Consider the following 17,007-nt stretch of genomic DNA (forward strand, 5'->3'; position numbering starts at 1 on the left):
TTGGCTTGGCTTGGCTTGGCTTGGCTTGGCTTGGCTTGGCTTGGCTTGGCTTGGCTTGGCTTGGCTTGGCTTGGCTTGGCTTGGTTTGGTTTGGTTTGGTTTTGGTTTTATTTCACTAACTTCTGCTCTGAGTTTTTAAATTTCTCCATAAGACAGGGTTTAGGTTTGATTAGTTCTTGTTTCCTCAAATTTGTGTGTTCCATCCAGAAGCCATTTATTTGTGCTCTTTCTTATTTTTTTAAATTGGGAGTTTTTTATGAAGATTTTTCACTATTGCCACTTAAAGCTCCAAGTTTCCCTTATAGGGCTACTTTTACAGTTTTTCAGAGGTTTTTGTATTGTGCTTTTATTTTCATTTAGTTCCAAGTTTTTTTTTTCTTCATTGACTACTCATTCAGTAGTGAGTTGTTTAATATCCATGAGTTTATGTATTTACTAGAAATTTGTTTGCTGTCAATTTTATGTTTATTGTTTATTATTTATTTATTTAATGTTTTATTGTTTATTGTATTATGATCAGATTAGATACACAAAGTTATCTCTGTCTTTCTGGATTTTTTTCAGTTTTGTTTTGTTTCTTGATGCAGTCTGTTTTGGAGAGGTTCCCATAGGCTGCTGAAAAGAATGTATATTCTCTGGTGTCTGTATGGATATCTAATAAGTCCATTTAAAGTATGTCAACTAATTCTGATGTTTCTCTATTTATTTTTTGTCCAGATGTCATGTCTATTGGAAAAAGTGGGGTTTTCAAATCACCTAGTATTAATGAAATGATGTTAGCCTCTGTCTTTACTTTCAATAGTATGCTTTTTATGAAATTAGGTTTAATATAATTTTTGGATATATATTTAAGATAGTAATGTCTTATTGTTTCATTGTTCTCTTCATTAAAATGAGATGCTCTTTTTTCTATCTTCTGATTACTTTTAGTTGGATGTCTCTTTTGTCAGATACTAAGATTACAATACTTGCTTGCTTGCTTCCTGCTCCCATTTGATTGAAGTACTTTTGTCCATCCTTTCCCACTATATTGATGCCTATCTTTAAGCTACGATGAGTTTCTTGTAAACCACAGAAAGATGGATTTTTGTCTCTTGATCCATTCAGCCAGCATATGTGTTTTGATTGGAGAATTGAGGACATTGATATGTAAAATTTTTGTTGAAGGATGTGTGTTGATTACAGTCATTGTGATTTTGTTTCTTTGTTGCTGTTATTTGTGTTTTCCAGCGGTACTTCATGTTTCAGTAATTACAGCTTTATTTGTTTTCTTTCCACAGTCTCTTGGCTATGTTTATTCTTCAACTGAAGTAGAGATTGCTGTATTTTATTTAGGGTTAGTCTGACAGATATAAAACTTTTTAGGTGTTTGTATCATAGGAAGTTTTTCTTTTTCCTTAAAACTTTTCTTCGTACAATATTCTAGGTTGACACTCATGGTCCTTTAGAGCTTGGAATGCATTGCCTCAGGCACTTCTGGCTTTCAGAGTTTCCATGGAGAAACCAGCTATTGTTCTGATGGGTTTTCCTTTACATATAACATGTGTCTTTTCTCTTGCAGCTTTTGATATTCTTTGTTCTATATACTTAATGTTTTAACTGTGATATGCCTTGGGGATATTTTTTCTGGTCTTATCAGTTTGATGTTGCATGTGCTTCTTGTATCTGCATGAGTATGTTTTTCCTTAGTTTGGGGAATTTTCCTATTATGACCTTATTGAAGATCCTTCTATGCTGTTAACTTGGAATTCTTCTTCATCTATTCTAGAGGATGAGAACATTTTTGGAGGGAAAGATCAGATAGACTCACTGGGCTAGACCTTGGCATAAGATTACAGCACCTAGCTGAATAGAGAGATTGGATGTAGTTCACAGGGCCCATAGTTTGTGTGCTGTAAGATCAGGGCTGTCCCAAATAGGTCTAGGCACTAGATGTGGGACCCAGGGTAGATCTGGGGATGTAGAGTATATGGAGTGGAGGCTCTAGTAGACTTACCTCACTACACCCTGGTGCAAGTTTTACCGAGCATAGCTGAGAGGTGACTGTTAGATGATCACATGAGGAGTCTGACTATAGGTTGTTGGTAGATGGCACAGGTCCTGGCCAGAGCCTCGAACCTGGGGTTATCACAAGTCAGATTGACCAGATTAGATCATGGCACTGGATGTGAGACCCAAGCTATATTTGGTAGTTGGTGAGTGTATGGAGGGATGGAACAGGTAGACTCATCTCGCTAGACACTGGTGCAAGATGTGAAGGACCTGGTGGGTGGAGACATTGGGTGGGTATAAAAATTCTTATTAAAACTAGGTAGGAAAGTATGTAATTTGTGTAGTAGTATAAAAAATATGATAAAAACAAAAGATATGAACTAGATGCACATGTGGTAAATTATACCCAGAGATATATTTTGTTTAACTTTTAACATGTCTTTTATTCTTTTTATTACCAAAATAGAATAATTGTTCATATTTATGGGACACAATATGGTATTTGAAACAAGTATATAGTATGCAATATTAAATCAGATTAATTAACATTTTCATCTCCTAAAGTTATCATTTTTGAGCATTTGGAACTTTTCATTTCCTTTCTTCATATTCTTTATAAAATATGTAATAAATTACTGTAACCTTCTTATGCTGTAAAACATTAGAACTTTTCCCTCCTATTATGACTGTATCTTGATGCCCATTATCCAACCTTCTCATGGTTTGAAGAAGATATCCCCTATAGTCTTGTGTATTTGAATGTATTTGAATACTTGATCCCTGGTTGTGGTATTTGGAGAAGATTAAGAGATGTGTCCTTGTTGGAGGAACTAAGTCACTGGGGGCAAACTTTGAGAATATAAAGACTCACACTATTTCAAGTTTGTTTTCTCTGCTTCATGTTAATGGTTCAAGATATATCCCTTTGTTCCATCATCATGGACTCTAACCTTCTGGAACTATAAGCCCCCAAAACCTCTTCAGTAAGTTGCTTTGATCAAAGTCTTTTATCTCAGGAAAGTAACTGTACACTTCCTCTATCATGCAACCTATAACTCTTCCTTATCTAGTGACTACTATTCTATATTCTTCATCTATGAACCATTTCTTGCTTCCACATAGAAACAAGACTGTGCAGTATTTGACCTCCCTAATCTTCAACCTTAATACAAGATCTCTTTAGTAACTTAATAACATTAATAACTTCACCCAGATCTAATTTTAATATTCTTTCCAACATTGTCCTATATCCTTAATATCTGTTCCCATGCATTTCCTTTGGATTTTTGTGTTCATGTTTCAAAACTCAAGTAGTTCTTTTCAAATGTATTGTACATCCTCATGGGTCATGCTCTGTACCTCATATTTATGTGCCTGCTGATGCTTTGGTCTAATTGTAGAGCTAGAGTCAAAGAAAAGTGAGTTCTGAGGAGAGAGAATCGGCATTGTATTGTATTGGGGTCACAGTTTTCTGGTGCATCCCTTCAGTCAAGGATGGAAAAGTAAATGAAGAGTCTGCTTCCACTGGCAATATGGGAGGCATCTACCTCTGACAAAGAATATTCATCAGAATTTAGGAGGACAATATCCCTGACTTCCCCAGGTCTTCATATAGAATCCTACTCTTTCATAGACAGTGACCCTAGTTTAGCAGTAAACACCCTACAAGACCAAAAGTTCAACTTGCATTGTAATTTAAGTAGTCCCAAGATGAAATTCTGTATTTGATTTTCACTAATACCTGTTCTGTGACTGCAGAAGATAAGCATCTCCTTTAGGAGAAACATAGAAGCTTTTAGGTCATTTATGTATTGAGCAGGAAGTTTGAAGCCCATATCTCAGTCTTTTTTTTTTCATTACTTTTCTAGTGTTGTTAGGAACAACAAGGCAATCTCATTAGTTTTCTTAAAATATTCAAAAATATATTCACAGTCACCAATCTCCTTGCTTCTTGTAGTGATTGTTAGCATTTATTGAAGAAACTTTAGGCATCTGCACTGCCAGAGCATGTCATAGATTACCAGTACCCTCTTTAATACTGAAATGTAGTAATTAATTTAACTTAATTAAATCAAATTTTAAAAGCTTAATTTGAATAATATAAGCAACCTACTTTCAGAAAGTCAAACAAGACAATTTCAGAAAATAACTTTTAAATTTTTATCTCTAGAATCAGATGCAGTACCAAAATCTATATTATTTATGTTATTTGGAAGAAAGAAAATCAGTAAATTAGATAAGATAAAAAGATGTCTAGATGATAGATAGATAGATAGATAGATAGATAGATAGATAACTTATTGTGAGAATTTAGTTCTAACAACTAGAAAGGTTGAAAAGTCTCACCATCCACATATGAAAGCTGCAGTCCCTGAAAGGTGGTGGTATAGCTCCAGTTTGCACTAAAAGGCCTAAGCATGAGGAAAACCAACTGTGTATATTCTAAGCCAAATCCAAACACTTCAGAACCAGAAAGCTGATGGTGCAGTTTTCAGTTTAAATCTGAAGACTTGAAGAAAAAGTAGTCTAAACTGCTTAAGCTCCTGTAGCAGAGCAGCAAGACACTAATATCCCAGCTCATGCACTCAAGTAGAGAATAGAGTCTCCCTTTCTTTGCCTTTTTGTTCTATTCAAGCCCTCTTCAGATTGAACATAGCCAACCCACATGGCAGATTATCTGCTTTTCTGATTATACCTATTTAAAGGTTACTTTCCTCTAGAAACACCCTCATAGCACACAGATATAAAATCCATCCAGGTATACAGGACCCCTGTCGTTCATATCTCTGTTGGTGTGTTAAAACATTAACCAAATGCTACTTGGAGAGGAAAGGGACTATTTCATCTTACACTTTTAAGTAACATTTCATCTCTTAGGGAGTCAAGGCAGGAACACAAATATATGAATACCCAGTTGTCTTTATTCTCTTCTCTGTTGCTTAGACTGAACAAAAGCAAGTTGGAGAGGAAGGGGTTAATTCCATCTTAGACTCCAAATAACATTCCACCAAGGGAAATTAAGGCAGGAACTGAAGCAGAGACCTTAGAGGAACACTGCTTACTGCATTGTTCTCCATGGTTTGCTCAGCTACCTTTCTTTTTTAACCCAGAACCACCTGCCCAAGGATGGCACCATCTACAGATATCTGGGCCCTCACACATCCATCATCGATCAAAAAAACACATCACAGACACGCCCACAAGCCAATGGAATTCCTCAATTCAGGTTCTCTTCCCAGTTGATTCCAGTGTGCATCAAGCTGTCAGAAGCCAACCAGCACACAATTAAGTTGACACATAAAATTAACCATTAAGCCATTCAAAGAACACAAAGATAAGAACACCAAAGGCATAAAGAACTGTAAAGGCCACGAGACAAAGTGTTGCCATTTTATAAGGGCAAAAAGTAGCCAATATCACCGGAGCATGGAGAATGGAGAGTGGCATAAAGTATCCTTGAAAAGTTAGGCAGAGGCCACAAACTAAGGTACATAATTTGGATCTTATTCTTAACATGTTGGAAATTACCTGAATGTCAAAGGAATAATAATATCATTTGATTTACTTTTTAACAAGTCATCTAGCAACTCAGAATATTAAGTACTATATGGAAGCAACAATGAAGACTAATGATCAATTACAGAACTATCACAGGCATCTATTGAGAAATAATATACTTTCTCCCCCCCTTCATCCGTCTCCCCCACACATACACAAACAGGACTCTGCTGAATTTGTAGCCTATTGTGTTAAATCATTTATATGTGCCTAATGCATACTTTAAATAAAACTTTTATATTTCTCAAATTATCTGTACCTTTAAGTTTTAGAATATAACAATAACATTATACAATTATACATAGCAATACCCTATCAGTAAATGAGAAGAAGAGAATAATAAGTGTCTTTAATTGGGAAAGAAAGGAAGGAGGGAAAGGAATCTGTGTGTGTGTGTGTGTGTGTGTCTGTGTGTGTGTCTGTGTCTGTGTCTGTGTCTGTGTCTGTCTGTATGTTTGTGTGTGTGTGTGTATATCCCAAAACTAAGAAATCAGAAAAACAACTGTACAGGTTAGAGTCCTGCCATCCATTTACCTTGATATGGCACAGTTTTCTATTTCTTTATCTATAAGATGGGGGAAGTAACAAGATGTTCTAGACAGAATGTCTCTTCCCTTCTTCAAATTGTTATTCTGGAAACTACATTCTTTATCATATTGTAGAAATTATATCTATCTTATGCAATATAACCTCTGGAGATAGGAGATAAATTCTTATTTTCAGAGAGAAAAGTTGGAATAAACAGACTAAATGAATTCCTTAATCACTGAAAGACTTGATAGTCCTTAGCTTATAATACAAAATGTTGTGGTCAGTTATCCAAATATGAAACATTTCCTCTTTCTTTCATCCCTTAAAGGTGTTTTTAAGACAAAATAATCACCTACCACAATCCTCTATGTTGGGAGCTTGAAATGCATTTGACCATTTGTAGTCACTGTGTAACAAAATATATCCACAAACTAGTAAAGTGTAGGGTCTCATATTGACCCTGAACTCATACTAACCATTTTCTATTTCCTATAGCTGTACGGTTCTGTGACCGGTGTCATCTAATCAAGCCAGACCGCTGCCATCACTGTTCTGTCTGTGCCATGTAAGTGACAACTATACTTTCCCTGGGCTGATGCTGGCCACTGATGGTTGCCTTGACAACAAAATGACTGATCCTGACATGTAACCATGCCTAGATAAGAGCATTTCTTTTGAGGCATAATGAACACATGCCAAACACTCTCACGGGGGTGATAATCATTCTAAAGATAGAAAACTAATACTGCATTTTCAAATGGAAGCTTTCATTTTACATTATTTCAGATTTATAGATTTCTTGTGAAGAGAATTCTCCTATGTCCCACACCCACTTTTCCCTATTATTAATATGTTCCATTAGTATGACACATTTGTAAAATTAATAAGCCAATATTGAGACATTGCTTTTCATTATATTCTATTCTAATACAGCTTAATTATCAAAATGAAATGTTCCTCTATGTAATTTACAGCTTATTCCATTCAAACCTATGCTATATAAATATCCTTGTCCAGATGTCATCTTATATGTGTGTCAGTATATTTGTTGGATGCTTTATATATAACTTTTAAGTGAGATATACTTTTTAGATATCCTAACTTACCCCATAATATTAATTTTCGGTCCCAAGATTTCATCCAGCATACCACATTACATTAAGAAGTCATGTCTCTGTAGGTCCTCTAACCCATGTCATTTTTGCAGACTTTACCTTGGTTTTCATAACACTGACAAATTTGAGGATTAAGAATGAGATGCATTATAAATTTTTCCTTTGTTGAAATGTTTTTGCCCTTTTCTTATGATCATTGGGGTAATGTAATTTGTGGAGGAAGACCATGGAGATAAAGTACTATTCTCATTATATAGTATCAAGGGTACATATAAATGTGACTTTTGACTTCAGTGTTAATATTGAACCTTTCTCTCAACTGATGTTTGCCAGATGTTTCCAGTATAAAATTATTCTGTCCCGCTCTCATTACTGACCTGTGTTCTTTGGATAGAAGTCACCATAGATAGTTCCCACTAAAGGATTCCTCTACTTGAAGGTGAATATCTGCATAAATTATTTAGAATACATCTGCATAAGGAGCTGTGTCTCTTCTGCCCCACGTATTTGTTTATTCAATCATTTGAATCAATACAGAGGCATAGATAGTTATTTTGTATTTATGTTATTAACCAAAATTGTATTTTATTTTGTCTCTCAAATTGTTCCAAGTTTGTAAAATCCCATTTTTTTGTACAGTCTTCAAGCCTTTGTTCTTGAGTACCTGTTCCACTATTTCTCTTACTCTTGATTCAAATGCAAGCATATATTTTTCCCTTGCATTATTATTAAACTAAGCAAACAAAGCTAAAGGTGGCATCTTGAGCCTTTTCACTGGATCACTAGTCTCGCATGCCCTGTTCCTTTCAAGGTTGCACTTCTAGAGTTGTGATTTGCTGCAAGCTATGTAATCCAAGAGTGTTCTCGTGATTTGGTCATCCTGTGAGTAATTGAGGAGGCAGTAATTTTAAAGTTACCGGGATAGAAGTTTGAAAATAGTTTTGTTGTAACTGTAAAAATATTGCTGAAATCTTGAATTTAATTTTGAGGTATTTCTCCATTTTCATAGCCATGTTTATCACACTGTATTTGGTCCCCTTTGTAGGTGTGTTTTAAAAATGGACCATCACTGCCCATGGTAAGTCCTTTTGATTCGTTTCTATCCTCTAAAAGGGTCAAAGTTGTTCAATATACCCACTTTCCTAATCTCAATTGCAACATGCCTGCTTTTGCTGATATAATTCACTGTACTTTGTACTTATGTGAGGTGGGGAGCAAGGAAGAATAACATTTTAAAACAAGGATTAAAATACTAGTAAAGATATGGTAGTGAATCCCTGAGATCACAAAGCTAGTAGTCTTCTGTCCATTAGCTTTACCAACTGAGCATAATAATGAAATACAACACAAGTATTTCTCTTGTTCCACATTACGCAATTCATTTCTGTTTTTAGATGACTTTTTGAAATGTTACAAATACTTAAGTTCAGAAATTCCTCTATCAAAGTTGTGTTTCGGACCAAAAAAGAAAAAATTATGGAATCACCTAATTGCAAAGAGCACATGCCAAAGTGTAGCTACTAAAACTTTACCATGTTTTTAGCAATGAAAATCCAGGTTTGCTTGGGTGTTTCAGGAGGCATTCTAAAGCTATTACGTAGTTCAGGTAACTCTGTGCCAGTCAATAAAAAGAGAAATAAGTGAGATATGAACTTGTTTGCCTGTCTATTTATATTAAGGGACTTCTATCTCTCTTGGATTTCTACACAACCCATAATGAAGCAACAGGAATCATGTGCTTCCTTCAGTTAGTCCACTTAAGTATCGCTGTGTTCTCAATCAATAGGTCTTGATTTCACATTAGCTTTCTTCTCCTTTTTAGGGTTAATAACTGCATTGGATTTTCCAACTACAAATTCTTCCTTCAGTTCTTAGCTTATTCCGTTCTCTACTGCCTGTACATTGCTACAACAGTCTTCAGCTACTTCATCAAATACTGGAGAGTAAGTTTTGAAAAACCCTGATGGGTTCCCTCCAAGGTAAATTCATACATAGTCTCTCTAAATGTAACAGTCCCCACCCATACCCTTTGCATTTTGAAATAATGAAGTCACCAGAAATCAAGGTAGTAAAAACGAGTTTTCCATATTGAATAATCTGGGTTTAAGAAACTGTTGAGTAAAGATTCCAGTTTAAACAATTCTATATCAACTGTCTGGGAGAGTAATCTCTCTGCTGACCCACTCTTTAAAATGTGTATCTGTGGTTGAGGGTTTTTGGTTTTTTTTTTACCAGTTGTATATTTGAAAAAAAATGTTGAAACTAATTCCAAATCACTAGTTTCTTTTTTTGTTTGTTTTGTTTTGTTTTTTGAGACAGAGTTTTTCTGTGAAGCTTTGGCTGTTCTTGAACTCTCTTTGTAGACCAGGCTGGCCTTGAAGTCACAGAGATCCACCTCCATCTGCCTCCCTGCCTGCCTTTAGTACTGGGACTAAAGGTATGCAACAGCACTGTCCAGCCAAATCACTAGTTTCTTAAACAAACAAAAAGAGTTAATGGAAAATTGTTAAAAAATTCTTAGTAATTCCATGAGCAGAAGGTAGTTGCAAAGTTTCTGTTGGGAAGATCCGCTGATGGGCACATAGGCTCATACACATATGCACAAAATGAAACAGAAAGTCTCTTTTGAACTTGGTGGGTTTTCCTTTGGAAGGCAGGCTTTCTCTGTGTAACCCTGGTTGTTCTGGAACACCTCAAACTCAGAGACCTGCCTGCCTCTATCTCCCAAGTTTTGAGACTGACTAAAGGCATCTAACCTCTCTTTTGAACTTTGTATGACAACAGTAGTTTGAGAATTGAGAGAAGGGGAGTTGATACTGGCTCTGTCGCTTGCTTCTCTGTCTCATTACCAATATCCAATGGAACCTATGGTAATTCTTATAATTATCGTGAAATCTAAAAAAAGACAATAATAAAACTTACTTTCATGTTTCTCCTACTTGGAGATATCAGTCATATCCCATCTATTTTAAAACATCAAGGTAAATTTTCTATTTGCATAAATGTATAATGCCTGGTAAAATATAATTAAATATGCTGTTTGTCACATTCATTCAGTTAGACTCTCAAAGAAATCCCTTTCCTACACTAAAGTACAGTTAATAAGGTGTCTACAGCGAGAGTTATCCAACCAGATGTGAATAGGAAAACACAAATGTGAGTAGAGCTTCTGGTTATTACTTTAGACATTTTACAAGAGCCTATCTAACAGGGATATCACATCTTAGCTAGAGCAGTAAACCAGCAGGGAAATAACATAAATCACATGGTCAGAATATAAATTATAATGAATTGGAGAAAAGAAAAAGACAAGGCACAGAGAGGCTAAATAGCTAAGAATATTTAAATTAGGAATCAGTGCTTTTATTCCTAGTAATGTAGATTACACTTTCTATTCAACTTGCTTAATCAGTTCAGATATTTAATAGTTATACGAATCAGGAGCTACATAGTGGATATCAAAATCCCCAATTCGAATTACAAACAGAAGGGATGAGGTTATTCACATATATTTTCTTCAAATAGGAAACATTTCACGAAGCTACACATCTTGATAGCTCTTCTTTGGCCCGTTTCCACAGCACAAGATCTATTCCCCATCGCTCAGGTTTCCATGATCTATTTGGCATTCCATCTACATGCCGAGTTATTGCTATTAATATGAAGAAAATCGACAGTATCCAATCAGCAGTGAAGTGTGCGCCTTGATCTTTCTTACATACCTTTCTTGGTCCTTAACACAGTGCTCTACTATTGAATCATGGCTCTTTTCCTTTATCACAAAGTAAACAGCATTGTAGTTCACACATTTTGCCTTTAGCTCCCGTAGCCAACCAATAATCAAACATCAAAATGCAAGCCAGGTACTGTATGCCTTCCTTCACTCTTAAAAGATGGTAACTGAGTATGAAATCATCACAAGAAATGTGCCAGAAGTACCAGCAAATTCATGGTGAGCATGGGCTTTTCTTTTTTTTAATATATAATTTATTTATTTTTTCAAATTGTAATTTATACTCATTCACACAGGAGTTACAAACACAAAAAGGCAGGACGTGGGGAAGGGGATGACACTGGAGCGTAGGTGTTCAGGGGGAATACAGATATCTTTCAGAACAGGGTATCGGCTGGGTGAGAGTTCAGGGGACAGGTCACTATGACTCTGCCTATGATTCACCTGTCCTTATCTAAGTTGGTATTATCTGCTAAGGCATGAATACATTTTTTTTTTGATTTTTCGAGACAGGGTTTCTCTGTGTAGCCCTGGCTGTCCTGGAACTCACTCTGTAGACCAGGCTGGCCTTGAACTCAGAAATGCACCTACCTCTGCCTCCCAAGTGCTGGGATTAAAGGCGTGCGCCACCACTGCCTGGCGAGCATGGGCTTTTCCTATCCCATAATTGTTTTTCCTCCACAATAGTCTAGCTTATGCCTGTCTTCTGAGATGCTTGTCATAGTTTGTGCTTACACTGAAAAGGGCATTAACAATTTGGTGAAATGGTTCTTTGCAGTCACTCTGGCCATAGGACCACGTAAGTATAGCATAAGGATGGATGGCTTTCTGAGTTTAAGTTGAGCCTCTTTTTAAAATAAAACATAAACACTGCCATATATTTTTAAAGCCACATCAAAGAGAAAAGCTGTGTTCCCAAGAACAGCAACTTCTATTGTATGGTATTTTATGGTTCTTAAAGTATTTTTATATTGATGATTTCATCAGATCCTCACCACAACCTTGTGAAGGAGCCAAAGTAAAAACTATTTGTCACATTCAAAGATGACAAAGCTGAGGCTCACAGCATTTAAGTAACATGTGGAAGATCACCTGGCTTGTAAATTTTGAAGGGAGAACTTAAACATAACTATGCCCATAAGCTCTGTGACTACAGGTACTATGCCTGTGATGGTTCTCCTATACAAAGACTTTATCTCTTTTAGAAAAAAGAATTCAGAAGACCATCACATCATTTCTTTCATTTTAGTATTTAATTAAACAAGTTTACTCTCAATGGAGAGATTAATATTTGCTTTCTGCAAAATTAATAATGTATACCTACCACACTGGTTTATGAACCTCTTCACAAAGGTAATGAACTATTATTTTAGGAGCTTAGTAATTACTATTTCTCAAATATTCCTCTGAACTGTCTCTGGTGATCATGGCTTTTGGTGATTTAACTTGGTTATCTCCTCAAAATGCAGTTTTGAACATAGGATCTATTTGCACAAGAACAGTTGATACTGTGAACCCTATCAATGTACAGCACAGCAGACACCAGTCTACACCAGACAGACAACCTCTGAAAGAGTGATGGATCACAGCTACACAAGATGTGAGCAGACTTTCAAAACAGCCTGACTTACTTAGCTATTTCCTATTGACAATTTTAATATTAAAAAAGTAAAATCAATGTGAACTTTTTTTTTCAAAAAGTAGAAATCATGAGATCAAAATCTCAGTGAAGGCAAGAAGCACTACAAAATAGTACTTGGAATTTTACCTAAGAACAACAACAAAAACAAACAAAACAAAAGGAAAAAATAACCATGAATCAAACCAACCTGGAACCAAGCCAACCCAATCTGGGTGTTTAGGCCAAGATTTTATGGCGGGAACATCTCAGGAGGGAGGGTTTCAGATAAAAGTTCCTAAAAGTTGAAGTCCTTAAGGCAGCTATTTACTGGAATGCTCTGTCCTGTGCAGGTCTCACCCAGACCCCCCTCAGTTGAGAGTATCTGATGTGCTTGCTTCCCCTTATCTTCATACTGCAAACATATTCGACCTGGAAGAGGTCCAGCATTTCCGGAATTCTGTAAAAATGAATAAGAATAGCATCTGAGGAAAGAAAGAAATCTATAATGTTTGAACTTAGCGAGTGTTGCCAAGCACTAAAGTTCTGTAACTGGAGTAGAATAGGATCATGTGGAAGTTAAGTTCCACTTCACTTAAGAATCACTTTAACTTTATGGGGGGGGCAATCTGGAAATGTCTCAAGCCAATTCATCATGCTAAAACAATGGTCACTAGAGGAAAGGAGGGAATAAGCCAGTGTCATTCCTCCAGCTGTTCATTCTGAAATTCAAAATGCTTTCCATGGTTCTTTTCTGAAGACAAAATGTTCCATGCTATGCATGGTATAGAACTTAAGAACATTCATTCGTCTCTAGAATTGTATATCAAAAGCTGTTGCCACATTGGAAATCAGATGTCCCAGTTAACTATAACAATCTTTAGCTTCCTACTTTTACAATCCTGCTTGATTTTTATTATTCAAACAGATGCTCCACAGGATGCAGAAATACCGGTACATCTTACTTCAGCTGTAACAACACACACACACACACACACACACACACACACACACAATTTTCAACAGATTTAAAATCAGGTCATGAGTTCAGGGAGGACATTTTAAATTTCTGTGTTTTAGCTTCTTATATCCAGCATTCTAGCATTTTCAACACACACATGGACAAAGAAACATGATGTATAAAGAATGCTAGTATAGGAGCTAGAGAGATGGCTCGGTAGTTAAGAGCACTGACTGCCCAGCAGTGACTAGTCCCCACATGGCTTCTCATACCCATCTATAACTCCAGTTGCAGGGGATCTAATACCCTTTTCTGGCTTCTGTGTGTATCAGGCAAGCACAAGGTACACATGCACACAGGAAGACAGCACACATACACACTTCTCATACAGTGAAAAATTGTAATCATTGTGGCTTTGTCACATGAGGCTTTATTTAAAAAAAATAAAAAAATAAAAGAAGTCTTTATAGTCATCTTCAGAAAATAGGATGAGCAGTAATGACCTTATTATCCAGTAACCAGTGATTTGTAATTCTCAAGCCAAACAGATTGTGAGCTTCACACCAATTATGACCTCAGCATACCTTTTTCCCTTTATTCTTTTCTAATTTGTGCATTATATATTTCACTTAAACAAGAATCCAATTTAAGCTTTGTAAGCTAAGGACATATCTATAATAAGGTATGATGATCAACAATTTTGTAAAATAAGTAGTAATCAAGGCCTGCAAGAAGCTTGGCAGGCTAAAGCACTTGCCACCAAGTCTGGTGACCTGAGATCAATTCCTTGCACTCACATAGTAGAGGATGATAACTGACTCCCATAACTTGTCTTGTGACTTCCATACATGCACACTTTGGCATGCATGTATACATACACACATGCATATATACAAAATAAGTACACGTAATAAAAATTAAGTTTGTATAATCTGTGTTTACAGTTGGAGCTGGAGTTTTACATGTGAAAACTACTAATCTGTATAGAAAAAATAGCCATGCATTTGCAGTCTGATGTTTTATTTTCTTTGTTTATCATTTCTTTTCTAGGGAGAATTGCCCAGTGTTCGCTCTAAGTTCCATGTCCTCTTTCTCCTCTTTGTGGCCTGCATGTTTTTTGTCAGCCTTGTGATTCTCTTTGGTTACCATTGTTGGCTTGTCAGCAGAAACAAAACTACCTTAGGTAAGATTAAGAAAATTCATATTAATGTATATCACTATGCCCTGTGGGTTGTTCCCTAAAGAGAAAATCTAGTAATAAAGTATTTTAGCTTTAGTGACAGCCCTTTGCCTCCAAATGGAGACAGATGGAAATACATTTTGCCAAACTGGACAATAGTGAACACAGCTTACAGATTCCTCAGAGCATCCAGAAGCCGAATCCATAGAGAAACCACAGTGGTTATAGTTCTTTATAGTACCTACTAGGTAATACATATACAAATTCAAAAGTCTGACTTCTAAACGGTATTCTCACAAAGAAATGAATATCAGAAGGAAGAGATGACACCAAATAAAGACAGATAATCTAACTGATGGCACATATTTCAAAATGAGTCCTTAGAATAATCCAAATAAGTGACAAGAATGATCCAAAATTCCGGGCCATCAAGATTTCTCAGCAGGTAAAGGCACTTTCCAAGAGCCTGACAACCTGAATGCAATTTCCAGAAGCCCCATGGTAGAGAGAATTGATTTCCACAGGTTCTCCTCTGTCCTCCACACTTACACAATGGCCTACACACACAGATGAACACACACACACACACACACACACACATGCAATAATAATTGTAGAAATGTGGAGTTATTTATACAAAGAACCAAACTGATAGTTACAGCTAAAGAAGTGTATAAAAGGACTATCCAAATGCAATATACATGTTAAATCTGCAGAAAATCAGTTCACTAAATGAGGATTTTTGCTGCCAATTAGTACTCTGGGCTTATTATATGCCGTACGAAAGGATGCTAGTGCAATAATTACTTCATGTATAGTTAACATGTACATGGTCTACGAATCAGTACACAAAGAATAAGAAGAAAATGTTTGAGTATTAAATGTTTTACTAGGATGGATTAGATTGAAAAGGAATTTAGTGTAAAAGCCACTGCACTTTGAGAATTCATTTGCTAGGGAAGTCTTTGTACCCATTTTTCTAAATCAAATATATGTGTAGCACTTAGTACTTAGGGTAGTAAATTAGCACATTTGGTTGAGAGATAGCTACAAAAGTAGAAAAGTACTAAAAGCTTCATGATAACAGGGTCTGAAAACAAAGGACAAATGGGAAATGGTAAGATGCAGCCAGAGCCCAACAGTGAAAGTGTTTGCTTAATGGGATAAATGTGTGTCTAAAAATAATGTGCACTAATGTGGCCCAATTCCTCATAGTCTTTGAGGTGATTACAGTTCACCCGTTGACATTTTGTCTGAAGTAAAACTAGGTTATTTTTACATTGCAGGTTTCATTGTGAACATCTTCATTTCTGAAATGTTTCAAAACCAAATCAATGTCATTACCATCTCTTTATGTGTCATTACTTTGGTCCCAGATCTACAGACAGAGACCATTTGGCTGTTGTTGCCAGTTTCATTCAAATAAAGTGCAGTTAACTGTGTTCCCGCACTCCTTAAATCCAGCAGTCCAAAGACATGCCCCCCACGAGTTCTCTATTATTGTTGTCCTTGTGTATTTTATTTACACTGGCTTTTTAAAACCTAAGAGTACAAATTTCTTATTTTCAATAAAATTTTTATCTTTTATTACATGATGAAACTGAGTTTTACTAAGTAGATTAGCAATAATTAAGAATGTGGACCTATGCTAAAACAGCAAAAAGTTCATAAATCCAGGTCACATTTTTTTGAGAGATGTAAAATCATCACAATGATGAAATGTACTGCTTTATTTCTCTCTTCCTCTTTTCAACTCTCCTGGACTGTCTTAGAGGCCTTCTGCACACCAGTATTTACAAGTGGACCAGAGAAAAATGGGTTCAATCTTGGCTTCATCAAGAATATTCAGCAGGTGTTTGGCGATAATAAGAAGTTCTGGTTAATACCTATTGGGTCTAGGTAGGTAATTATTACGACTGAAAGCGGCCAATACTGAGCTGTGCATTAAAGCAACAGATTTATTTTTTTAAAATGTTTTTGTTTAACAGTTTCACGTATTTATAATGAATTTTGGTAATTTTCACATTCCATTTCTCTTTCTCATCCCTTTCTCTCTTCTTTTTTTTTTTTTCTTTTTTTTTTTTTGTTTTTCGAGACAGGGTTTCTCTGTGTAGTCCTGGCTGTCCTGGAACTCACTCTGTAGACCAGGCTGGCCTCGAACTCAGAAATCCGCCTGCCTCTGCCTCCCAAGTGCTGGGATTAAAGGCGTGCGCCACCACCGCCCGGCTCCTTTCTCTCTTCTGCTGAAACCTTCTTCTGATAGTCTAATAGTTCTCTCTCTCTCTCTCTCTCTCTCTCTCTCTCTCTCTCTCTCTCTCT

The 17,007-nt window shown here is 36.1% G+C and overlaps 1 protein-coding gene across 1 annotated transcript in view; it reads left to right on the forward strand.

Annotated features, from left to right (window-relative positions):
* Zdhhc15 (zinc finger DHHC-type containing 15) overlaps nt 1-17,007 on the forward strand; it is a 126,089-nt gene that overhangs the window by 85,625 nt on the left and 23,457 nt on the right. The window contains exons 5-9 of the mRNA XM_028771423.1: nt 6,577-6,646; nt 8,242-8,274; nt 9,019-9,139; nt 14,559-14,691; nt 16,461-16,587. Coding sequence (XP_028627256.1) covers nt 6,577-6,646; nt 8,242-8,274; nt 9,019-9,139; nt 14,559-14,691; nt 16,461-16,587 — 484 coding nt within the window. The remainder of the gene's footprint in view (nt 1-6,576; nt 6,647-8,241; nt 8,275-9,018; nt 9,140-14,558; nt 14,692-16,460; nt 16,588-17,007) is intronic.

This window comes from Grammomys surdaster, unplaced genomic scaffold, assembly GCF_004785775.1.
Source record: "Grammomys surdaster isolate TR1022 unplaced genomic scaffold, NIH_TR_1.0 207, whole genome shotgun sequence".
Classification (NCBI taxonomy): domain Eukaryota; kingdom Metazoa; phylum Chordata; class Mammalia; order Rodentia; family Muridae; genus Grammomys; species Grammomys surdaster.